Source organism: Dioscorea cayenensis, chromosome 12, assembly GCF_009730915.1.
Source record: "Dioscorea cayenensis subsp. rotundata cultivar TDr96_F1 chromosome 12, TDr96_F1_v2_PseudoChromosome.rev07_lg8_w22 25.fasta, whole genome shotgun sequence".
Lineage (NCBI taxonomy): Eukaryota > Viridiplantae > Streptophyta > Magnoliopsida > Dioscoreales > Dioscoreaceae > Dioscorea > Dioscorea cayenensis.
In genome coordinates this window covers 16,189,020-16,215,446 of record NC_052482.1, presented here as the reverse complement: position 1 = coordinate 16,215,446, position 26,427 = coordinate 16,189,020, and the positions used below count along the sequence as shown (strand labels likewise).

Below are 26,427 nucleotides of genomic sequence, written 5' to 3'. Positions count from 1 at the left end.
ATGTCTTTTAATTGTGTTGTGTCCCAGTGAGTTTTTTATACGGAAAAGTAAAGAAAAAAAAACCATGTGGTTTCCAAGATTTGCAAAATAAGGAATGCGATTTCCCTCCTCCCCGATTATATGATTGTGGTTTCCCAAATTTGCAAAAAGAGAAAAAAACCGTTAACGGTGTTAACTTTGTCATTTTTGACAAGGGCAAAATCGTTCATTCATGTAAAAAATCACCATGTGATATTAAAAACATGATTTTTCAACATGATTTTGTTTGACTTTTTGGAATTTTAATTTTTTTTTTTTTGTGTTTAGTAGAATTTTCTAAAAGATTAATAAACTTAAAAAATATATATATTTTTATGTCATATAAGTTAGTTTTTAAATAAAATGACGGTTTTACCCATTTGAGTTAACACCGTTAATGCCTTGGTAACGGTTTTTTCCTCTTTTTGCAAATTTGGGAAACCACACATCATAGAATCGAGAGAGAAAACCTCATTCCTTATTTTGGAAATCTAAAAAATCACAAGAGTTTTTATTCTTTGTACTTCTTACTTTTTTATATCATGGTTTTGAGGGTATAAAATTTTTATCAAGTTGTACCGTACTCCCACCCTTTTGTGTTGTATTTCCACCATATTTGCAAATCAAACGAGAAACAAAAAAAAAATTGTATAGTGTTGTACCTCAAATAACATTTCCCAGAAAATACAAATTTTGTAAGAGACTGCCCTCCTTAGAGCGATAGCTTAGCTTCACCCCCTCATCACAATTTAAAATAACATATTAACACAACTGAACTGTAAAACCAATCTCAAATCACTGGCCTAAAAACACTCCCCGACTTAGTCGCCATCACGACTAGGTTGAGAGCCATCAAGGTATTCATAACCCTGACATTGGCCATTGAGATCCCTGTGTGGTGACCTCAGGTTTCTCACATAAAAAAATCCCTTGTCAATGGCTCCGCGCACCTCTTGACCAGGGTAAACTCAAGGTTAACCACGTCGCCTCCCATTAGACTAGATCGTGGAACCCCACACTGCAGTGTCAGACTAAAGTCCATAGTCACCATCAAAATCCAATGCAACAATGGAATTCTTTCCAATTTCCAACTCGAGGAAATCATCACACACATGTCCAAATCTAGGACATCATTCCTATGCCAGGAATGCAAACCAAATCCACAAGCATTGATAGTAAAAATATTTTAATAAGCACACATGATTTACGAATCATCTCCAAAGTTAAGGTACATGTAACCATTAAAATAAATACATGGAAATAAAATTTAAAATATATACATGTATTTTCCACAATTGAAACAACGTATAAATGTATGAAACTGGATATACTAATACGATGACTATGGCATAGCAAACTGCAAATTAAAATAAGTAACCTTTAACAATATAAATCATTAAATAATATTTAATGGAATAATTAAACAATTATCTCCAAATAGTATCCATTAAATAATTATGTCAAAATAGTATCAATTAAGCAATTATTCAAAATAATAGCCACTACCAACACACCTGGTCTTTCTTGGGTTTTTTGCTAAACCTGGAACTCTCTCTCCCAAGCCCGAACAACACCTAATAGGAGAACGGAATAAAATAAATAAATATGACAAACTAAGAACATAACTGAACCCAACAGAAAATACAAAAAACAAATAACCGACTCTCTAATTGGGTCCACCTACTCCAACCGGTTAAAACCCGACCTTGTATTGTCAAATTGGTCTCCAATTGCACTTAAACCAACTCAATTTGGGCTAAACCCTCATAAACCAACCTGAACCAATCTCAATTTCACTGAACCAAGTTCAATTGTTATACATAACCTTTTGAACCAGCTTGGTTCAACTGAACCCAATTCTCCTGAATTGGTTCACCACAAAGTCACTAGCTCAAATTCTGATCCAAGTTCAAATCAACCTCAACCAACTTAATTTGTTTTGATCAAACCAACTCAACCAACACATTTCCAACCATTATCATCACCATCTTAACCATCTTCATCATCAACTTAATCACCTAAACAAACCCTAATCTCGGTGCTAAATTAATGCTACAGTAAACCGAGAATCCATTCTTCATTCAAAGCAAAATCTCACTTAAAAACAATGGTTTTCCCACACAAAAAAACATCTAATAACCACCACTTCATCCTGTCCATCAACCCTTCTTCAAATCTCATCTTCTTCTTCATTAAACCAATCACACATACACATACATACATCCAAACACACACAACCAATAAACCATTAAAATCCTTACCTCCAAACCTCTCTATTCAATTCTTTTCTCTCATCTCATTTCTTCTTCTTTCTTTTTCTTTCTTCTCGGGATACAATAGCAGCTAATGAAGAAGAAGAAGAAGAAGAAGAAGAAGAAAAGCCACACAAAGCTAGAACTTTCCAAACTTATCTCTTAACTTCAATGTCTGCCGAAATTCACTGTCAATTTCTGAAAATAAAATTCCTTACAAAATGGTTCCTAAAAAGTCACGAATGGTCGCTGAATCATGAAATAATATTTCCAAAAGGTCCTTACAAACTGTCCAATGGTCCCTGGATTATAACACAATATTTCCTAAAGGTCCCTGCAAAATTACCTTTCAGTCCTTGGTTTCCAGAAACACTTCAGATCAAACCTTTTTATTACTTTTTGAACCCAAAATTTCTATAGACTTTCACACTTAGGTCTTTGTTCTTTCCACTTTGAGTTTCTCAACAAAATTGCTCTGTAGGAAAAAAAAATTACCGATAATATCTTGAATATAATTTCTTACGGTATCCAAAGATTTAGGGTATTACAAAATATAAATACATGCAACATCTATTTCTTTTTCACAATAGAAAGTCCACATGTATATAACAAGTATTATATTAATTAGTCTTTCTATGATAAATGACGAAATCACATTTGCAAGCTTCATTTCATTTCCATCAAATATTTCTCACATTTTAAAACCTTTCACATGCATTGAAATACATTTAAAAATATATAGCAATGATGCCAATATAATTGTATAAAAACACACGTATAAACCAAATACTAAAGCCCTCAAATGATCGAGCATCAAAGAATATCAAATTTACATATAAGAAATAACTGGTATAGATTTTGAAGTACTAATAAATTTAAGAAATCATCATCATAAAATCAATAGCAAAACCCATTATTAAAACAAGTTGTAAATTCTTAATGGAACTAAGCAATAACAACCATCTACTCATAGTGATAAGCAAGTTGAAAAACTTGCACACGGTTACTCCTCTATGAGTTCCTTGCCCTTGCTTATGTTTCACCACTTACAACATATTATCTCAACATGATTTTAACCATAGAGGCATACCAAGTGATATGCAATTTCTAATCTCTATGCGAAGCATGAATGGTTTGGGTTCGATTCAATTCAAAACCAATTTCTAGCTGATTCAAACTAACTTTAATTGAAGTTAAACCATCATAAAATTGGAAACTCAGAAAAATTTGAAGAATCTTAGTATTGAGCCCTAGTCCTACAACATTAAACTTGATATCTACGATATCAAATCTCTTATAGCACCATGGCCCAACCACGCCCGTGGTATTGCAGCTGTTACAGGGCTTTTCGGTGTCATGCTCTTGATGCGGGCATGACACGGCCGGATGAGCCGGGGATGGTTATTTTATTCCCTTAGAACGATTTCAGTTCTTCTGTACGGTCGAATATTTTACTCGGACATGATCTTGTTTCATAACCGAGAGCGGAGTAGTGGTCACTCGGCTTGCCAAGACTTAGAGGAATACTGTATGAGCAGACGTGTACGGGCGAAGACTGTCTCTCAATCAGTAAGTGTGACTATCGAGACATCCCGGATGGATGAACAATAATTATTTGACGCTGTGGACAAACGAGGGACATGTTTTAGCTAATGGGAGACAAAGTGAGCAGTGCATAGTGATGACAGGTCTAGGCTAATCGTTTTGTAGCCATTGGAGGAGAACCCGGTTCGTTTGCTAGCCCTTAGAACAAGAATTCATGGGAATATGTTCGTTTCCTAGTCCTTGGTGAAGATGCTTTGGATGAAGCTATATAAGACCCTCACTCTTCACTTGAAGAGCATCCCTTCACCTCATTCCTCTCCTCTCATTCTCATTCTCTTCTCAAGAGAGTTTTCTCCTCTTGTAATCTTAGTGGCCCGGAGTGCTCTAAGAAGAAGAGAGTCTTGGCCTAAGTTGTAATAGCATCCTTCTCAATTCAAAGAGTTAGTTTTTCTCTCTTACATTGGTGTTTTTTTCATTCTCTTCCTTTTCCTTCATGGTTGTAACGATTGTAGCCGTTCTCGGTGTTTTCTTGGGTAGTAGGTTGATTTGCCTGGTTGCAATTGCCGTATGGGAAGAACTCTAAAGAATAACCCCGTGTCAACAGCCATGGTGATTTCAAGAAATCATGGCTTCAAAATCATAGTTGTGCCTTGCATGCTAGGAATTAAAAGGGTTGGTGTATTGATTTGTCACACAAGATTAATTCGGAGGCACGTTTTTGCTGTCCTTAGAGAGATTTGAGCGCCCTATTACAAAGATCTCCTAAGAGGGTTTTATGATGTCTCTCCCAGAATACAATCGAAGATTACCACTTAGGAAAAACGTGATTTTTCAAAAGCTCACTATTTTAGAAAGAAAAGTTGAAGACAAAGTTGTTTCAATGCATATTTGACCTCTATCATCAAATGGCTTGAATTAACCAATATTATAATCTTCAAAAGACTCTTTCGAAGAGTAACAACTTTTCACTTAATGAACCATTAACCCTCAAAAGATACTTGTTAAGTGTCACATCTTCTTGGTTTAATAGTATCATTGAAATGTCACACCACTCTTTCAAAACATATTAATTAATTTAATTATACTCAATAGATGATTTTGAAAGGTTGCATCTTTTGGCCTAATAATTACATTTATTTAAATTATCAATCTATATAACATTGCAACCACGTCACGTTGCAAAACAAATGACATTGAGATGGGTTACCATGGGTTACCGTTGGCAAACACGCCCTTCCAACATGATTTCGGAGGAAAACAAAGGAACAAGGAGCTATGAGCATATAATCATTGTAAATTATATGATTTTCTATGTTCTCAACAAAGAAACCCCCAAATCTATTAAAAAAAAAGCATCAATGACAAGAAATCATCCATTTTAATCTTCAAGGGTTCAAGATTCATCAATAATGAACTTCCTTAAACCCTATTTCTTATCATATAACTTATATATTCTGAGAATCAATACAATGAAACCTCAAGATTCAAAGGTTTAATCTCTTAAGAGTGAAACCCTTATTAATTAGATGATGAAAATCCAACAAAATGCAAAGAACAAGAAAAGAATAAGGAATGCATGAAGATATGAATTTTACCTTTAATTTGTAAGGAGAGAAGGAGAAGAGATGATGCTCCAATCTAGATCCAACCAAGAAGATAAAGAAGAAGGGCTGAGGTAGAGGAGAAAAGTGAATAAGAAGGTTATGGTTAAAGGTTTAGAATATAAATGTTAAGGATTTATTAAGATAAGATTGAAGTTTTCCCACTATGCCCTCTCCTACTCCTTTTTTTTTATTTGAACTAAGGAGCTTATACAAAAAATTAAAAAAAAAACACTAAAAAAACTACAACTCTGCTTAAAATAGAACCCATTAGATGCTACAACTTCAAGCAAGATTATGGCCAAAGGTGAAGAATATAGAAAGTAGGAATTTATTAAGATAGGATATAATTTTCCCAATATGTCCTTCTTCTACTCTTAAGAACTATAGTCATGCCACTAAAAAAAAAGACACAATTCGGGTATATCAACCCATTATGACAAATTTGGTATACCCTCCCTAATTACGACCCTTTTTAACTATTCAACATGTGAAATTACCATTTTATCCTTGAGCACTCAAAAATTACCAAATTCCCCTCGTGTTAGGTCTAATCCAAATACTAGGTATTACATTACATACATAAAGATTTAGAATCAAAACCATTTACTTAAGCTACCTATGCCTCTACCACTTGGACCAACTCTTGTTGGTGAGGCATTACCACCCCTTTTGTTTTGTACTTAGATATGCTTGAAATTATCATTGTCCTTGAAATTATTGTGTGTTTCTTGATTCGATATATATCTTTTTTAATGAGCTTCTTGAGATTTCATGATTCTAAAACAAATTACTAGCTTTAGATGATTAAATTTCAATATGGATAAACAAGAGAGAAATGATATAGGCATGTTTGTAAATAGAAGATAAGTAAAATTATTTTTTTGCCAAGATGAGTGGCTAGGCCGCTAAGAAAGGCAAGAGCATGCATAAGCCTCGGTGGAGCAAGTGGAGGCGGGACCCTCGCACACATGGACGCTGGGACCACCCGCGCATTACCACTACTCACACGTACACTCCCAGAAATGTGCCATCACCCATAATTTGAACTCTCACCACTTGTGAAAGATTCTAATGGCAACCCGGCTGCGAATAGACTATTTGGTCGTTAGTGAAGATAAATAAAATTGTTGCCTAAAGACAGTGTTCCACTATTTTGTATGGCTAAGTAGCTTGGGGGTTTGACTACTGAAAGAGTGTTGGTATTTTGCATGCAAATAAGTGAAGTTTGGCCTTGATTCCATGGCTATTCAAAGCATTCTAGAAGGAGGAATAGAAGGGGCTCCCTATGAAGTAAGAAGGAAGACGAAAATGATACACATAAAGGAACATGACCAACCCATACTCCTTGTCACTATCGTGTGTCTTGCTAGTTTAACACAGAAGCGGATTTAGAGACTCTATACTGAAAGGAGCATGACCAGTCCATGCTCCCTAAAACACTAATAGATCATGGCCTGATAAAGAAACCCTAGCTCATCATTTTCTTATATAAGGCAACTTAAAGAATATTTTGAAGGGAGTTCGATTGTGGTAGCTAGGGACAGACTTCTCCAAGCTTTTTGAGAAGCTTGGAGCCATTTAGGAAAGGAGAAAATCAAAGATTAAAATCAGATTCGTTGATTGACAAGCGAGTTGCGTGACTATTGTGTGGAGGCTAAGCAATTTTCACTCATCTCACCTTAGTTTTATTTACAATATGATTTATTTTTTTAATAATATTATCTATCTATAAAAATATATAAAATTTTTAAATACATATCAATTCTTTTAGCTATTTTTTTTAAAAAAATAACAATAAAAATTTTAAAAAATTACTAAAAAAAGAAAACCAAAAATCCAAAAATCCAAAATACAATCAAACTGCCCCCTTAATTAATATTAACATTGATTAGACTTTCATTTTTAAATTAATAATAGCTTGCTTATTTGAGTGCCCCACCAAACTCTTTCAAGCAACATTCAATCTTTGAATAAATTTATTTTATAATTAAATTTAATTTAAAATTAATTATTATTATTATTTCCTATGATTTAATAGTTTGATTATTATTATTATTATTTATGGATAGGAGCCATGCATAACTAACTAGCAATGTAACCCGAACCCTAATATCGAGCACAATCGAGCATTCGGGTCCCATCACGATATCCTCAAGAAAAGTAGAAAACACGATAAAACGCCCTAAAAAAAAAATAAAAAAAAAACACACCACGTTTCAAACCCACAAAAAAGCCGGCCTTCAGAGGCAAGACAAGAGTCCCCATTCCTTCTTTCAATCCAACCCCACCCTCTCCGGTGATCTTCTCCGGCGTGATCCCGGCCATCTTACCTGCCGGAGCCCCACGCCATGTTCATGAAGTTCATGGCTTTCCACCTGTGGTGTTTCCGGCGATGGTAGGCATCCTAACACCGACTGCTGACCTTGAATCTCAGCGATCCCTATCTGGCAACCCTCGGAAAGGTGAGATCTCTCCTTTATATTGCGATCGCGTTCCCATCGCTTTTGATCGTGGTCTAGGTGCTTCGTTCCGATACATGGATCAGAATAGTTATGGCTTCTTTCCTGCTCCTGCTTCTTCTTCGTTTTCCTCTTGGGGTGCGGGTTCCGGCAAGGGCACGCCAGCCGAGGGTCTCTCGAAGCCTCGGCTTGTGAAGACGAGGCGGCGCGTGCCGTCTTCTGAGGCGAAGCCGGGTTTTAACCCGTTTCAATCGGGCGCCGACCGGAGGGATGTCGGTGGAATGCAGGGCTTGCCGGAACGATTTCGGGGGTTGAATCCGTTCGACAAATTGCCTTCTGGTGCTGCCTCAGTTTTCAATTCTAATGCGAGAGATGCGTCGGGGAGTGACAACTCGGGCAGTTTTGAGTCTGTGAGTTCTGAAAGGTGCGATTTTTCTTTCTTTGGAATTGGTTCTGTATTGAATTCAGGAGTGAAAAATATTGATTCTTATGTATCATTAAATTTCAGCAACGCCAATTCTAGTGGTTTTGTATTTGGCGCTGGTGCAGAAAAGAGCGAGGATTTAAATAAAAACTCGTCTCTTGGTTCAGATGGTAACTCAGGGGTGCTGCACCAAATGAGTAAAGTTGACCTGCAGAGCAATGACAATGAGGCTGGCTGTACTACGACAATGCTGGGTGGAAATTCTGGCTTGAATCATAGCTCTGTGGCTGGTTCAGGTGAGGGCTTGTTTTCTAAGCTTCCGGAAGATATGAGAAAGCTGAACTTGGAGAGCTCTACAAATGAAGATGTGTTTGCAAAGGAAAAGCAAGCTACTAATAGTTCAAAGGTTGAGAGGGAGAAGAATTTTATCTTTGGAAGTGATAAGAATGCGTCCGTTTCTTCTCAGTTTGGTACTACTGTAAATTTTCCGCCAGGGAAATGGTCTGATGACTCTGATATGAGTCAGAGATCATCAGCTGCTTCTGATGATCGTCCATTCTCTAAGCTCCCTGAAGAAATGAGGAAGCTAAACTTGCAAAGCTCTAGTAGCCATAATGCCTTTGAGACTCCAAAGGACGCCGATTGTAATGTTAAGGTTGATGGGGAAGGGGCTTTCATCTTTGGCACTGACAAGAATATGCCTTTTTTCAATTTTGGCAGCAATGCACATCACCCAGCAGAACATATTTTGAAGTCAAAGCAGAAATCATCTCTTGGCTCTGAAGACAGTCCATTTTCTAAGCTCCCAGAGGAAATGAGGAAGCTGAACTTGCAGAGCTCTGGTTGCCAGAATGTCTTTGAGACTTCAAAGGAAGCTGATCATAATGGTAAGGTTGATGTGGAAGGGGCCTTTATCTTTGGAACTGACAAGAATGTGCCCCCTTCTTTCCATTTTGGCAGCAGTGTCCATCACCCACCAGAACATGTGTCGAAGTCAAAGCAGAAATCATCTCTTGGTTTTCAAGATGGTCCATTTTCTAAGCTCTCAGAGGAAATGAGGAAGCTGAACTTGCAGAGCTCTGGTAGTCAGAATGTTTTTGAGACTCCAAAGGAAGCTGATCATAATGTTGAGGTTGATGGGGCAAGGGCCTTCATCTTTGGAGCTGAGAAGAATAGTTCCACTACTTTCCAGTTTGGCAGCAGTGTGCATCACCGGTCGGAACAGATTTCTAAGTCAAAGCAGAAATCATCTCTTGGTTCTGAAGACAATCCATTTTCTAAGCTCCCAGAGGAAATGAGGAAACTGAACTTGCAGAGCTCTAGCAGCAAAAATGCCTTTGACATGACAAAGGAAGCTGATCTTAATTCTGAAGCTGCTCGAAAGAATGCATCCACTTCCTTTAAGTTTAGCAGCAGTCCACTTTTCCACCAAGAGAAAGGTTGTAATTCAAGTCTGAGAACTTCACATAGTTGCGATGACATTCCATTTTCTACACTCCAGGAGGAAAAGAGGGAGCTGAACATTGGAAACTCTAGCAATGAGAGTGCATTTGAGGCAGCAAGGGAAGCTGACCACTGTTCTAAGGTTGATGGGGAGAAGATCTTCATCTTTGGAGGTGACAAGAATGCATCCATGTCTTTTCCATTCATTGGTACCGTAAAAACTGATAATTACCCTTCAGAGAAAAGTTCTAATACAGATCAGAGACCATGTTTTGGATCTGATGATGGTCCATTCTTTCAGCTTCCAGAGGAAATGAAGAAGCTCAACTTGCAGAGCTCTAGCATGGAGCATGCCTTTGAGAAACCCAAAGAAGATGATCATAGTTACATGCATGATGTGGAAAAGGCCTTCTTTGGAAGTGCTAGTAATTTGCCGAACTTTTTTCAGTTTGGTAACAGTGCTAATTGCCCACAAGAGAAAAGCTCTGATATGGGTGAGAAATCGACGCTTGGCTCTGATTATGATCTGCCTTCAAAGGTTTCAGATGTAGATAGTAAGATGGATTTGCAGGGCTTGGGTAATGAGAATGGATTTGGGTATACAGACCAGGTTGATCATAGTCAAAACTTGTTTCTTGGATCTAATGGGATGCCATTTTCTGTGCTTCCAGATGAAATGAGGGAGTTGAAAACGAACTCATCTGGTAACAAGGATGGGTTACATAATACCAAGCCTGTTGCTCAAAATTCTGATACTGATGTAAGAAAAACATTTTTATTTGGAAGCAGCAAGAATGAGACCAGTTTCTTTGGGGCCAGTACCTCAGATAAGTTTTCTGAGAAGATGAAAGCAAGTATTGGTGTTGAGAAGCCATCTGCAGATGCAAATAGTAAAAGTGGGCACACTGCTAGCAGCTTTGTCTTTGGCAGTTCGGATAGCATATCCAGTTCTATTGGAGGAAGTTCATCAAGCACATTACCTACTGATATGTCGAAAGAGCAATCTACATCTAATGATTCACCTATGGATGCTTCCGCTCCCTTTCCTTTCCAAGAAGAAAATCAGGGTGCTGGATCAAGCTTGGGTGAGATTCCAACATCCCAAGGATTTGGCCATTCTGTGCCTACTGGAGCTAATTTGGATGCGCATGATCCCTTTAAATTTTCTTTCCAAGCAAAAAAACAGGATGCTAATTCAAGCATGGGCACAATTCCATCAACCCAAATGCACACTGCTGCCAAGCCTAGTGGTGTGCCTGAGACTGCATCTCCTATGTCATCCTCTTGTCATGGTTTCCAATCCTTTGAAACTGAGTTTTCTTTCGGGAAAATGAATGTAGGATTTCAGACGCCACATGTGAAATTCAAAACAACGAACCAGGTCAACTCTTCGTTTTGTGAGAATTTATTTGCTGGCGGATGTCAAAAAGTGGGGTTTGGTTTAAAGAAGGGAGTTTCTAAAGCTACACAACTAAAAAAAAAGAGAGGGAAGTTAAGGCAATCTGCAACATTTCGGCAAAGCAATGATGAAATATTCATATCAAGGGAAAACATTTCCCAGGACAACCCAGCAGCTGATTCTTTGGGTGAATACTCGCCCATGGATTACTCTCCTTACCACGATAAGTTAGCTACTGATCATTGTTCGAGTAGGGAAGCCTCAGCAGCATCAGATGAACCTGTTCATCTTCCTTCACATGTGTCAAAAGATACTCATTCAATTCCTGTTGATGATAGGGACAGAAATCTCTTTTTTGCTGCTCAGCAGTTAGATATTAGTGAAGGTGACCTAAAACATGTTTTAAATAATTATAGTTCCCAAGCACAATTTGAGAGTACTTTTCCTCTGGGATCTGCTTTCACAAATGTGCAAAATTTGGAAATTGGGACAGGAAGCTTTATGCCAGAAACTGAGGGTGGTGTAAACCTTACAAATGACGCTAGAGCTGCACCAGCAAATGAGGAAAGTTTTCCTTTTAGCACAAACATTGATGGACCACCTAATGAGGACAGAGCATATATTTTTGAGTCCCATGTACCAGATTCTCGTGAATTAAAGTTCACTTTTTCTGCATCATCTTCAACTCAAGGACCCTTGTTTTCATCTAAGCGGCACTCGAGAAGGAAAGATAGGATAAAAGCTGATAAGGATTTATGTAATTTTACTCTGGATGCCAAAATTCCCTTCCCTCCAAAGTTTTCTCCAGCTTCCAGCATATCTCAGGTCACAGCTCATGCACAGGGCGAAAAAGATAATTCTGATGCATTATCTACAGAAGATGATAACATGGTAGAAGCACATGCAAAATTAGAATCTAGGCAAAGGTCCACCTCAACGGCTGCTGTGAGCATTGCTGCACAGGAGGCATGTGAGAACTGGCGACTCAGGTGCGTCTTGGCTACAGAAAACCTAGTTAACAGTTATATGTCAGTTGCTTTTGTTTTTATTTTTGTCCTTTTACATTCTTTTGAGGAGTTGCTATTTTTGTCACTTAGCCAATTAGTTACTTAAAAGAATTTCTATTGTCTTCTATTAGGCAAGATTAGTCCAGATCTCTGGTGCTAATTAGGAACACTTATAAGTTCATTTAATTTGTGTATGTCAGGGGGAACCAAGCATATGCAAATGGACATCTACCTAAGGCTGAGGAGTACTATACTCGAGGGATAAATTCCATCTCTCCAAATGAAACTTTACAAAACTGTCTTCGAGTGTTAATGCTGTGTTACAGCAACAGGGCAGCGGCACGGATGTCTCTTGGAAGAATGAGAGAAGCACTCAATGACTCTTTGATGGCTGCTGCAATTGATCCAAATTTTCCCAAGGCTCAACTTAGGGCTGCTAAGTAAGTGTTTAGGATTCTTCTTTACTTTGTGGAGCTCTCCAAAATCTTTTGGCTAAAATTAGTTTATGAATTATGCCAATGAATATTTTTACTAAATTATTTGTTTCTATATTTAGTATGGAAGTTTACTGCTTATACCACTGCAAATTCCATCACTAATCTAGGTAGAGAAAATAAAAATAAATGAACAAATAAATAAAAGTGAAGTCTGCTGTGATGGTAGGTGGTGTATATTGGTGTTGTAGCGTGGAAATTGGCTAGAAAAATTGAGGCAAGCTCAATCAAAGGGTGGCTTCGGTTGAGCTGTGCTTGATATCTTTAATATTATATTTATTTGCCTTTATATGGGTCATATAATTAAACCCCTAGCAATTTTAGGGACATAAGATATACTTTCCATTATTTAAAACTAGTACATCTTTTGTATTGTTTATTGCTTAGTGGAAAAAAGGGGGCCATAAATGAGCTTTTGGCTCAATAAGGACAATTTCTACTTTGAGCTAAACAGATCTGTCTGGGATTTATATCTCAAATTTAGAATCATCTAGAGCTCGGGCCAACATGATTGAGCTAATTTTGAGCTTATGTTGGAGAATATCAAGCTGAGTTTGACTTGACAATAGCCTAATCAGAGGCAGCTCATTAACTGCTGTAATGACTGGTTAAAAATAAAGATTGAATAGCAAATAGGAATTTAGAACTATAAATACACAATATCTTTCCTTGTGGAAAATAAGAAAAATAGTTTAGGTTTTTTTATGCTATAAGAAGTTGGCAGAAACTTACACAATTTGTTGGAAATTGACTACATCGCTGCCTGTTACATAGCTGTACCAGTTATACTGCATATTTCCATAAATGAACTGCTTGTGGACTAGCATGCCAATATCAAGATTCTTAGAATAAGGATTGGAGATCATGTAGGGATTGAAGTGCTCTTCTTACATGGATAAACTGAAAATGGTGTCATAGTAGGTTACAACCTTCCCTAAGAATTGACATGGGCTGGAAAAAGTTTACACATGATTTATGGTGGCGCATGTCGTACATCTGCCATTATATATTATTTGCTTGTAGAGGCTTAGAACAAATTTTTTCATTTAGTAGGAGCATACATAGAATTATATCAGATGGATATAGGTTATTGTGTTATTGAAAATAGCATACATGCAATATTGCAATATTAACCATTTGTGGGGGTATAAATACAAATATATGAGTTCATGTTGGCATATATGTAAATGTAAATTTTAGAAGGGTACATATGGCATTAAACTATTTTAACATTATTTATGTAAAATCTTTTTTAAGAGCCTTAAATAAATAAGCTTTTTAGGGGTATACTTTAAGATGAAGATATTTTGTGGTCCTATATATGTGAAAGCACTTTTTTTAAGGGCCGCAAAAATATATGGATTTTACAAAACATTGTGCAATTCAGATATTTTTGTATGTGCATCCTGGTTAATGACCATTTGGTACCTCATGAAATGGGAGGCTAATTGTTACTTGTAGTAATGGATATTTTGGGGGAATGACTCTGGAATGCTTCTTTTTGTTTGTTAAGACGACAAAAGTTGGGAAGGGAATTTGGAAGTTTGAATTGGCATTCCATTCAAACCCATTCAAAGCAACCAAACGGCACCTTCTTGTTGCATTCTTTCCAATGCTTATAGGAGCATAGCCCTATTGTATAAATATTTTTATTTCAAAACCACATACCGATATACCATGTTATTCTAGGCGATTTCCTTGTCTTTGGATATGTTGAGCATCTCTTGTCCATGTCATGCCTTTTGTGAAAATGTTAGAGGCTCTACTATTTCCCTGAGTAGGTATATTGAGTTTAATGCTTCACATATTCATAGCTTTGTACCTTTGCTTCAAGCCTTTACATAAAAGTAAGATGCTCATTAGATCCTAGTGCTATAATTTCCACTAATGTTAAATTTGTTAAGTATCTATTATTACAATATTGTCATGATAAAAAATTGTATAATGGCCAATTTTGGTGCAATCTTAAAAATGTTTTCATATGAAGCTTCTACCTGGAAAGCATCTTCTTGTGTACAGATTTAACATCTATTATTTTATATTGGAATTCATTCTCTTTTTGTTTTTCTTAATGAGTATTAAAAAAATTTCATAAACTTTCACCTAGGATTCGGTGGTGAGATGGTAGAGGAAAAACGTTCTTGTTTGGAAATGCATAATTTGTTGGATCAACTCATGCCATCTTGATTATTGGCAAGATTCAAGTGGCTTATTGCCTCCTTTTTCTTTTCTATTTATTATAATAAAGTTTTTTTTTTCTATTTTTCAAAAATTCTAAAAAATTAGAATTATAGCTCTTGTTCACTTAGAGGTTTTTATAGACTTTTCAAATTGATTAACTTAAAATCAATGCCAATTACTAGTCATGGGATGATGGGAGTAGTTATAGAAATATGATTGGAGATATTGGTTACAGATCTTATCATTATATGAGGGCAAAACATTTAGTCAATACTGAAGGAATCTTCCACTTGCATAAATATTTTTTTTTTCCGAAAGGAAAGCTTGGAAAAGTTCATCAATCTGCACACTGGAACTTTTGCATGCTGTGGACTTTGCTTTGGAACCTTGGAATGAATGAATGAGAAAGGCAGTTTATGCTCATTAGCAGTCTAAAGCCTCCACAACCTGCAAGCTTGGGGACAACTGGAAAAGTTCCAACTGGCGTTGTCTATGTGTCTAGACAGGCTCTGCAGTAGTAAGCAGAATTAATGTAGTTTCTTCACAATTTGAGTTATATTCGAATTCTTCAATGTTCTGAAACTCTTAGTAATTAATTTTATTGCCAAATGTTTGATAATATTTTTTTATAATTACATCCATTTACGGTTGGTTTGCATTATGCTTTCCTTTGAAGTGGCCCTGCTGTTTTATAGTAGATAACCAACTTGTATGGTTATTGAAGCTAACTAATTTAATTCTACTGCAGTTGCCATTTAGCACTGGGAGAAACTGTAGATGCAGTGAAGCATTACCAAAATTGCTTGCAGTTGGATAGGACAGGAGATGTAGATCATAAAATCTGTAAGGAGGCAACAGATGGCTTGGGTAAAGCGCAGGTAGCGTTGTTTTGCATATTTATACCTGTATGCCTATGTTTTCCTTATCTGATTAATATTTGTGCCTTCAACAGAAAATATTCTTCAATCATCATAATCTTGTAACTTGTGGAGGTACAAGTTCATAATAAACCTATGCAAATATGTTGTAATTATATAAAATATGTCAATATCACGTGAAGCGTTGAATTACTTTTAATCATATGCTGTAAACTGTCATTATGCCATAATGAGGTTATTTGAAGTCTTTCCTTACATTTGAAATAGCGGTTATTTCTGATAGTGAGGTATCAATTTTTTGATAAAAAATTTCTTGTGTTGAAATACTGGTTCTCTTTCCCACGGGCATTAGTTATTAACCTCTTGAGAGAGATTATAGATTGGGTTAGGCTTAGTCCAACTTTATATCAAATAATAATAGTTCGAACTCTAAACCTAAAGCATGTCAAATAATAATAGTGTTAGATCTGCGTCTGCGTCAGTAGTATTGTATGTTTGACTCCTTGTTTGGAATTTCTGTAATGCTATTTTTGGTCTGTTATTTGGAGTCCCTAGCACCAAACCTTTCTGAAATATGCACAAAGCCACAAAAAAATCTGTCTTGCTTAAGCTTATTGTTAAAACATATGTTTGAATCTCTTCTTAACAAAATCTAGAAAGCCACATGGGTTTTAATGATTCTTTTTTGCACAGAAGCTATGAAGATGAGCCTTTCTTTGAAACGCTTCTTTATGAAAACTAGCCAAATGATAAATCATTTGCTTGTGTTGAAGATTTTATTTGTGAACTATTTGAAATTCTCCCTTTCTTTTGCAGCTAGTGGCGGGGCATATGGAGCAGTCTGAAAACATATTGATGAAAAGAGCCTCTGTTGAAGCAAAAAGAGCCTTGGAATTAATATCTGATGCTCTCTTAATAAGTCCGTTCTCTGAGAAATTGCTGGAAATGAAGGCAGAGGCTTTATTTATGGTATCTGACACCACTATGTTATTGTCACTTCAGTTTTTATGGAATTTAATAAACTTTAGTTGTCCTCTAATAATTGTAGATCAGCTAGCTGTTAAATTTAAATCAGTTCAAAAATTGTTGATAGTTATTGATGCAATTGATAATATAATGTCCTTTTTTGTGACACTTGGCAGCTCCGGAAGTATGATGAAGTGATTGCTCTATGTGAAAAAACTCTAGATTTGGCGGAGAAGAATGCTTTTTCAATTGTGGCTGATGGCCAACGGAAGGATAGAGATACAATTGAAGGCATGAAAAGTTCTACTGTGAGGCTTTGGCGGTGGCATCTTATTTCAAAGTCAAATTTTTATCTAGGGAAACTTGATGAGGCTCTTGAATTACTTCAGAAACAAGAACAAATTCAACCTATAGCAGACAAGTATGCTTACTTATCCCATATTCATTATGAGTCATGGTTTGATATTATTGTCTCAGTTTTCTGATTCTAAAGCAATTGTTAGGTATGTGGCCAAGTCTTCTGAATTGTCTGCCACCATAAGTGAATTGCTACGCCTAAAAGTAAGTCTGATTATCTTTATTACCATCATTGTCATTGTTGTTGTTCTTTATTTTGATGAAGTGCTTAGCCAATAAATTAATAATGACAAGATGTTAAGATGTTATACATACTGCCGTAAATAAATTTAAATGCTTGCTTTTTTGAAGAGCTCCACATAAGTCAATTCATATGACCTTTTTGATTTTTAGACATAATTCAAAATGAAAATTTCAAGAAGATTGACACTTTAGTTAGTCATTGTGTTAATAACAATACACTTATTGATTCGTGCCATAGCTTGTGTCAATGCTTTTATTGACGAATATATACATTGCCATTTTTGCAGTGATAAAATAACATGAAAAATTTGCTATGTCTAAGCACTTGACAAGATCTCTTGGTTAATATCTTGTTTTGCATTTCCTGGCTCTGTTACGTGTCTTGGTTATATTCTTACTGAGTTGTCCTAGAATTAGCTGTTGACTTTCTTGATATTTATTATTAATTGTTTATCTGTATTATATAGTTCTTTCTCTCTTGAAAAAGTTATTAATTATGTTATTGGCATTTGTCTGTGAAAGTTTGACTTCTTCTGTTTCAAGTATTTTAAAATGCTGAAATATACTTTTAGGATTCACTATTGATTTTTTTTAACATAGTTGGAAGTGTACTCCCTTAAGGTATACATGGTTGTAAGATGAAATTATGCTTCTCTGATTAGCTGCATTCTTTCCACTTTCTAGAAATTTTTAATAAGATACTGCCCATTCCTCTTTTACCCCTAGATTTTCCTATTTTATTACTTGAATAGTTAAACCCTTTAATTCTTAACTACAATTGCAATTCCCATCCCCTTTTTGGCTACAGAATCCTTCTACATATCTAAGCAAAACACATCCTGCTATCTACATGTAATATCAGCTTAAAGAAGTTATATTATCCTCGTTTCTTCTTGTTATGAGGTAGAGATTGAACCTTCCCACACCTTGTAGGGTACGAGGTGACAACTATTTGAGCGATGCTAATAATGATCAAACAACCAAATCAGGAAAACATTAAGAATGATGAAAATCAATAGTTATTTAGAATATCTAAGTGGAGAAAGGTGCCACCAGATCCAGTATGCAATGGTAACCGAGTACTACAAAAGAGCTGCAACTAGATGCTTGTCCTTAAGAACACAAGCCATATGTGCAAAATACTTGAATTAGCTTTCCCTTCAAGTACATGAAGAGAACCCAAGAAAAAAACCTCCAATGAAGAAGAACCAACCATGTACCTTGATTTTAATTCCAAGTAAGTTCTTGTTTTGTGGTAGAAATGCTTTCTTGCTTTTTTCCTTTGTATTGTTAAGTTTCCTTTTTCACTTCACCGTCTCACGAGTCATCTTGTTATGTCTAAGGCTCATAAATGAGTCCAATGGACAACTTATGTGGATATCTTGCCCAAAAAATACATGGGCCAAACTTTCCGTAGCCATAAGATCAGGGATTTAATCACCTGTGCCATAAGTGGGTCCTATCTTGCCTTATTTGATTTCTCCCCTCAACTTGGAGTTCTCTGTTCATTCCTTTTCCTTTTTGTATGGTAAAACTAAGAACCTAATACATGGTGCCTCGGTAGGGACAAAAATATGCAACACCAAGACCAGATGAAATTGCTAAATTTTTTTAGTACTCAAAAATCAGTCTCATTAGTGCCAATTGGTAATGACTAATGAGAGAAGCAAGAAAGATAAAAGATACTTTCTATGCTCTCATAGTGTTGAACTTTGCCTTTTCTCCAACGTAGTCATTTCTAAGTTCCCTCATGTAGTTCCATTATAAGGGTTATATACAACTTAAAAGAGGAGCTGGTTGTTCAAGAGTTGGTTCATTTAATTTTAATAATAAAATAAAATAAAACATAAATAGCTTCTTACATTAACGCCCGTTTGAAATGATGGGAAACTTTCCTATTCAGCCCTTGGAAAACAATTATTTTGAAGGCATGTTTGGTGGTTGGAGGGTGTTTGAAATCAATGGAATTTGGAGATGCAGGAATGTAAGAAAACATGGGTGTGTTTAGTTGAGGGATTTGGAAATATTGAATTGAGAAGTTCGCATTTGGTTGGGGGGATATGGTGCGTATGCTTGTATTTTGGATAGGTTTGCAAGGCTCAGAGGGATGAGAATGGGGAGATTTAGAAATTCCTCAAAATTTTAGGGTTATCAAAATCCCTCACAAGGCATATCTAGATGTCTCCAACTCCTATCCTATCCTTAATATCAAAAGAGGAAATTTAGCCACATCCAGTTTCTCAAATTCCCATCCCCTGTATCCCTGCGAGCAAACACCCTAAAGGAGGTTTCCATTGAAATTATTTGTCGAGATTGTCCTATTTTAGCCACATCATTATGCCTGCTTCGCAAGCATCTAACATGTTTGTGTAGACTTGACCAAATCATATCATAAATTCTGAAATGATGAGAACAACTGAGACCTAGCTAGTTTGATTTGATTGGTTACATCACTGGAAATCACCTAATATGTTTATTATGGTCGGTTAATAATTGTTGATTTCTTCAAATTTAAAAAATCATCATAATAGTAATCCAATTAAAGCGTGATTGACAAGCACCAGATTTTTATAAGGTGCATTGTTGTAAGAACTTAATCAGCATAATTGTTACCAGCTTCACTGCAATTGATTGCATACTCTTCTTCAATTTCTATATTTGCAAATGAAAATAATGGTTAGCAAGAATTTCTGAATATTAAAACCAAGATTTAAAAATGTTTGGTTGACACAATTTCCCTCAATTTTTTTAATTCTATCTTAAAAAAAAAATGTTGCAACTGGACATATGAGATGACTGGTACTTCTCAATTTTGGTCTGGACTAAATCAATTATGAAATTCTTCATTAGTGTATAACTCAAAAAATGTGGTTTTAGATTTATCTGGGAAGCTAAGCATTGACATGGGACTTTTTTTTTCAGAAAATTTCAACTTAATACTAAATTTGTACTGACTTGCATCAATGACCTTAATATTTTACTTTTATCTCTTTCCTCACAACTAGAAACTTTTCACTAATCCTGAGGATGAAATTTTGGATGTGTAGGCTTTGATCTGAGTAATGCATGAATAAATACATGCATGTACCTTAGCCACTATCAAAGTTAAATATGTCGGGTGGATATTTAATGAAGACATATCTTGACATTCAAACTGTGAAGTCTTCTCTTTGTGGTGGGCCTTATTAGAGTAACTAGTAGTTGCACATCAGATAATTTGGAAAATATAGATTTGAATATGTAAACCCAAGTCTATTATTCTATCATCTTAAGCTTTTGGATTAAATTGATCTCAGATAATATATTTGGTTTGCATCTAACATGGCATCAGAGTTTGGAGTTTCGTTTGTTTGGTTTACTCAAGGGTGTGTATTGGAGTAACTAATAGTCTGATATCAGTTAACTTGGAAAATATATATTTGAATATATAAGCCTAGATCTTTCATCCTATTAGCTTAAGTTTTTTGGTTGAATTGAGCTTAGATAATATGTTTGGTTTGCCTCTAACAGGCCTCTTGTTGAAGGGAGTGCCAACTTGGCCAAACAAACTTAGCTGAAATTAGTCGCATTCACTTAGCAAAATGAACGGCTTAATTTCAATTTTCAAAGATGGCTTTTCTTTTGTTATTTCCAAATTCTAGTGAGTTGTGTGTGATTCTGTTTCTTGTTGTTTTCTTGAATTTAGTATAATTTTTATTCATTGCCTAGGTGTAGCATTACAGTGACCCTTGTATGTATCAGCACAGGAATATTTTCACTTGGTCTCTTGCTCCGATATTATTCTTCTGTCAAGGTTGGATTTAGTGTTCTTTTTAGAACAGCACTGCATGTTGCATACTTCTTTAGTATGTGGATCATTATGGGTGTGGCTTGGATCAAGAGATTTTACTGGAAAAGATAGTGGATTAAATTAAATTGCAAATAAATCTTCTGTGCATACTCTTCATAACTTGCTTATCTATCCTGTTCACTCTTTTTCTTTCCAATCAACATAGAAAACAATTTTTATCTTTTTCTCTATGTCACACACTGTATGGAAGGTTTTGCACAATATATTGAATCTGCTGAGTGTCATGTTAGCCATCATAGAAAAAGACTTTACATTTTTGTGTTATTTAATTGTAGTCTGCTGGGAATGAAGCATTTCAAGCTGGAAGATATTCGGAGGCAGTGGAGTCTTATACTGCAGCACTAACATTAAATATTGAATCACGCCCATTCACAGCTATCTGTTTCTGTAATCGGGCAGCTGCATATCAAGCCCTTGGCCAAATCACTGACGCCATTGCAGATTGTAGTCTTGCAATAGCCCTTGATACTAGCTATGCAAAGGTTGGTGTCTTGTTGGGAGGTTTATTTTATTTTATTTTTTTTAACATATATATATATATATATTTCTATTGTCTGTCCTGCCAGGCAGTTCATTCCTTTTCTAAATGTGAACCATCATAGAGTAATTTGTCCACAATGCTAGATTGTCTTTTATGGTGTTATCTATTCATCACTATCTTTTGTTTCAACTGCAGCATTTTTTCTAAGGGGCTTTTGCAGGTGTACCTATGAATATTTTTGAAATTACATATTTGCCCTTGAATAAAAGTTAATTGCATACATACCCTTGAATAATATATATAATTGCGTATATACTCTTGTGGTTCAAATTAGTTAAAAAACCATCCGTTAACAAACAACAGATATATAAAATTACTATTATGCCCTTGCATATATATCCTTGAAAAGCTTTTTTTTAAGTTATACAAAGGTTATTTTAGACCTTTTGTATATCTTAATCTAAGTTATAACCATAGTTAATCAAGTTTGATTAACGAAATTTAACAATAGGGGCATATTGACAATTACCTATATTTTTCAGGGGTATATATACAATTATGTTTTTTCTGAGGGTAAATATGTAATTATAAAATTTTTGAGGGATTTATAACCAATTTTCCCTTTTTCTAATCAGTAGTATTGAAGTACGGTTATGTTATGAATATCTTTGGTCCTTTTTTAAATCTCTCCTTGTTTTGCATTTTATCAGCATATGAGATTATATGATAATTCAGTGTGTCTATTTGTCTAATAGTGCATTGCAGTAATTATTTTCAAATTTTCTGACTTTGCTCTCTTATAACTCAAATGTTTTTACCTTATTCCATCTGAACCTTGTACATTTGCAAGGTTATATTGGAGATGTATTTTCCTTTACTATTAACCAATAAAACGAGTTGGTACACACCCTGGTTAATGATGCTAAGCCACTTTTCCTGTTTTAGTGCTTTTGACTACTCTCACTTGTTACTCATAGGCTATGTTCAATTGTGTTTGTAATGCTTGGTTTTGTATCTCAAGTTTCTCAACTAATGACCATTGTGAGGTGACACTGAGTTGGGCAATCCTAGAAAGATGCTATTTAGCTTCCACATTAAATGCGATTGTCTTCTTCACATCCTAAACTATACTTTATTGATTTAACTCATTTTATTTTGTAATACCATTGGAATCAACTGGATGACGTTTGCTTATCCTTTTTATGTTTTAAGCGTTCTAACAGGATACAGTCCTTGGTCAATGACTGAAGAAGAACATTAGAGCTGATTAAAGTTTTGCTTTTTGTTTCTATCGAGTTTATTTTATTATATTATTGTTGTTGTGTGCTATTCTGATGAATCCTATATGCTGTTTTGCTTTAATTTCACATTTTTCTTGTTATTTTTTTATGCAGGCGATTTCCAGAAGGGCCACCTTGCATGAGATGATCAGAGACTATCATCAGGCGTCTAATGATCTCCGTAGGCTAATGTGTCTTTTAGAAAAACAATCAAATAAAGATGATCAATCTGGAACTTTGAGAAGATCAAATAGCAATGCTAGTGAGTTAAAAAGAATTCAACTGCGACTTTCTATGATGGAAGATGAAGCTAGAAAAGAAATTCCATTGGACATGTATCTGATCTTGTAAGTTGATGTGCAATTTTGCACCATTCGTACTGTCTTATTTTTTACTATTTGTTCCTCTGGATGAAAATTGTTTTATTATGTCCCAACTAGTGTTAAGGTTTCATTCTTTCTTTTTTTTCTTTTTGTCTTTTTTTTGTCTTTTTTTTTTTTTGGCCATGCTGGGTGTGGTAGGATTTAAATCTTAACATCTCCTTGGTTATTGATATATTTGGACTGCTGTAAAATCAAAACACATTCTTGAAGTCTCATGACTTTGAATTAGTCAATTTGTTTACAGTTCAAACTCCAAGAAATGGTAATTTCTGCCCAATAGTTATAAAGTCTAGGGTGAATATTTTCTCAACTGTATGAGTATCTGACCTTCAGCCTTACTTCAGATATTCTATTTTTCCTTTAGCTTGACTATCTATTTGCACTATTATTTGGTGTTCATGATCTTAAACTTAAGTTGATCTTATGGTCATATGTCTTCTTAAATCCTTAGAAATACTTGTTGTATTTGGTTTGATACAGGGGAATAGAATCCTCAAGTTCAGAAGTAGACTTGAAGAAGGCTTACCGTAAAGCTGCATTAAGGCATCATCCGGACAAGGTCTTGAACATCATTGAATCATTTATTTTTTTTCTCACTAAATTCAGCATCTCACAAGAAATATTTACAGGTTAGTCGGTTTTTTGTAAGAAGTGAGAATGCTGATGAAGGTTTTTGGAAAGAAGTTGCTGATGAGGTGCGTACAGATGCTGATCAACTTTTTAAACTCATACACGAAGCATACACCACGCTATCAGATCCTACAAAGGTACATACATTCTTTAACCAACATCTTCAAGAGACTTGCTTGTCTATGCGGTCCTCTATTTGAGGAGGATAAGTACTCATAATAATGCCTTTTTTCTGTTGGTAAGATTATTGGTGATCCCTTGCTTTTATTCTCTTCTTTGATTGTTTTGCCTTTTTCTTTTGTTATAATTATTTCTTCTTTTGCTTTTATTTTTTGCTTCTAGTTACTCTTGTTGGTTAATGTATTGACTGATTTTGTCATCCTAATTTGCAAAATTTGTCTCTTACACATTTTCCTTTTTCAGCGTCTACAATATGATACCGAAGAAGAGATCAGGACTTCCATAAAGAAGGGTTATTGTGGAAGTGGCAAACCAAAAGCCCCTACCGATAAATATAGCAGCCCATATGAGAAGAGTACCAACCGACGTCAATGGAGGGAAGGGTGGAAACCATATGGAAGTTCTCAGTACCAATGGTCAGACTCTTCTCGTTCAAACTTTCAATACTAATTTGCTGAAAACTTGACTTATTACAACAGTTGAGCTAAGTCATTCTATTCAACGTATAAATCCGGTTTGCCTTTTGTTTGGCCACATTGGTTCCGGCTTTCATTTGAGTGACCTGAAGGGTATTATATTGTGGGACAACCATTGAACCATCAGTGGACTTATATTCTCAGAATCAGTCAATCAGTGCGCATTGGTTATTCTTTGCTCGAAGGTCCATGAGTTCTTGATGTTGATGGAACCGGAATATACGAGTTTCTGGAGTTGTAAATTCACGGCATGTTGACTAACAAGGAGATTTAAGTTTGATCCTAATTTTTCTTTGAAGCAATGGTGGCGTTTGCCGAGTAAACATCCTGGGGGTAAAAAATGGGTCTTGTTTTTGTTATTAAAAAGGAAGATTGTAGGCAATTTTTTCTTCCCTGGTCATTTGTCTGGTCTGGGTTGTCATTGTTTTGGTGTTGTGATGGAGGAATGTTGTTGTGGAAGTGAAGCAGAAATAGATGTTTGTATATTTGGATTGAAATCATTGAATTGTACATTATAATATCTGGTTTTTCATTTGTTTTCCATCATTTTGTTTTATTCATATTCTCTGATCAGATAAGTGAAATACTTCCCTGAAATATGCCATTTGAAGTGTTTGTTACCTGTGTGGAACAGTGCTTGTTTTTTGTTCCATGTGTTTCAATTTGATATTTTGTTCTATTTGCAATAGGGATTTAGCTCCAGTTGTCATCTCTTGATTTATTACCAAGTATTAATAAATAAGAAAGAAAGTATTTTGATGCACAACGCTCAATTAAGGTAATGAATTTGATTCATGTGAAACCCGAATTGCTTACATGGCACTAAAATAGAGTATCAAAGACAATAATGTATTTTAGAGGTGTAACTACTCTGCATTTCACTTTTCAAAAGGTCCCCCGCAAGGAGGGGAATATGGTAAATTTTTGGGGTGGGTGCCGGATGGTAGTCATAAAAAATTTTGAACATGAATTTTAATTTATATTATTTTGGTCATTTAACTTTAATTTATATTCATTAAAATAAATATAAGAGAATTTTAGAAAATATTTAATGATTTATATACGAGATTTATCATTTTAATACTAGTTCATACATTGTATGCATTTGTGGATATGCCGCATCATCAAAGAGAGTCATTTGATCATTTTTACTGATTAGTTCGTCAGGCCGACGTGGCATGTGTAGTGCCAATAAGAGTGGCCATATAGCCCTCTTTAATGATGTGTTATGTCCGTATATGTAGGTGGAGGGACGAACTGATGTTAACGTGGTAAATTCGGCGTATATGTTATCAAATTTACATTAGAATCTTTTTGGTACTCTCTTGATGAACAAAAATCAAAATTGAGTAACCAAAATAATATAAATTGAAGTTCAATGCTCAAATTGAAAAATGACCGTAATACGTTATCCACTCAAAATATTTATCGAAAGGGAACAAGTAAATAAATTCATTTACATTCGAAATGCTCGGCTATGAAACTTTCTATTAAAACTTTCAATTTACTTATGATATTAATAAATAATGAGCATTCCAATTATATTACATTAAAATCAATTGAATGTTACTTTTTTTTAACATTATGAATCAAATGAACATTCCAATTATATTACATAGTGAAAAGTGCTTTGAAATCAATGTAAAATCCTTTTCTGCCTACTCTCCACAATCTCCGGCTTTCTCTTGCTGCCATTTTTTTTTTTGATTTAAATGTAGATAAACTACAGATTTATTGAAATAAAAAACAGAAGTACTCTTGCTGCTATTTCTCCCAACCATCACATCACTTGCAGGCATTATTATTATTACTCCCAATCTTTTGCTTCAATATTTATGTACAGTGGCAGGACGAGAACTCACCGGTAAAGAGGGGCT

At 35.3% G+C, this 26,427-nt stretch overlaps 1 protein-coding gene across 1 annotated transcript; it reads left to right on the top strand.

The window, feature by feature from the left end:
• The first annotated feature begins 7,634 nt into the window (after nucleotides 1-7,634).
• LOC120273980 (serine-rich adhesin for platelets-like) lies at nucleotides 7,635-25,091 on the top strand. Its single transcript, XM_039280728.1, has 12 exons — nucleotides 7,635-8,302; nucleotides 8,387-12,133; nucleotides 12,352-12,591; nucleotides 15,575-15,704; nucleotides 16,521-16,673; nucleotides 16,847-17,091; nucleotides 17,174-17,231; nucleotides 21,396-21,602; nucleotides 22,996-23,228; nucleotides 23,745-23,823; nucleotides 23,894-24,031; nucleotides 24,318-25,091. Exons 1-12 carry the CDS (start codon nucleotides 7,812-7,814, stop codon nucleotides 24,522-24,524), a joined length of 5,928 nt encoding a protein of 1,975 aa, XP_039136662.1. The 5' UTR covers nucleotides 7,635-7,811; the 3' UTR covers nucleotides 24,525-25,091.
• Nucleotides 25,092-26,427: the final 1,336 nt, after the last annotated feature.

Excerpts from the sequence above, each read along its gene's own strand:
- LOC120273980 (XM_039280728.1), top strand. The coding sequence starts at position 7,812 with ATGGTAGGCATCCTAACACCGACTGCTGACCTTGAATCTCAGCGATCC. Across the intron at positions 12,592-15,574 it reads GCTCAACTTAGGGCTGCTAA|TTGCCATTTAGCACTGGGAG; the intron begins GTAAGTGTTTAG and ends ATTCTACTGCAG. Across the intron at positions 24,032-24,317 it reads CGCTATCAGATCCTACAAAG|CGTCTACAATATGATACCGA; the intron begins GTACATACATTC and ends TTCCTTTTTCAG.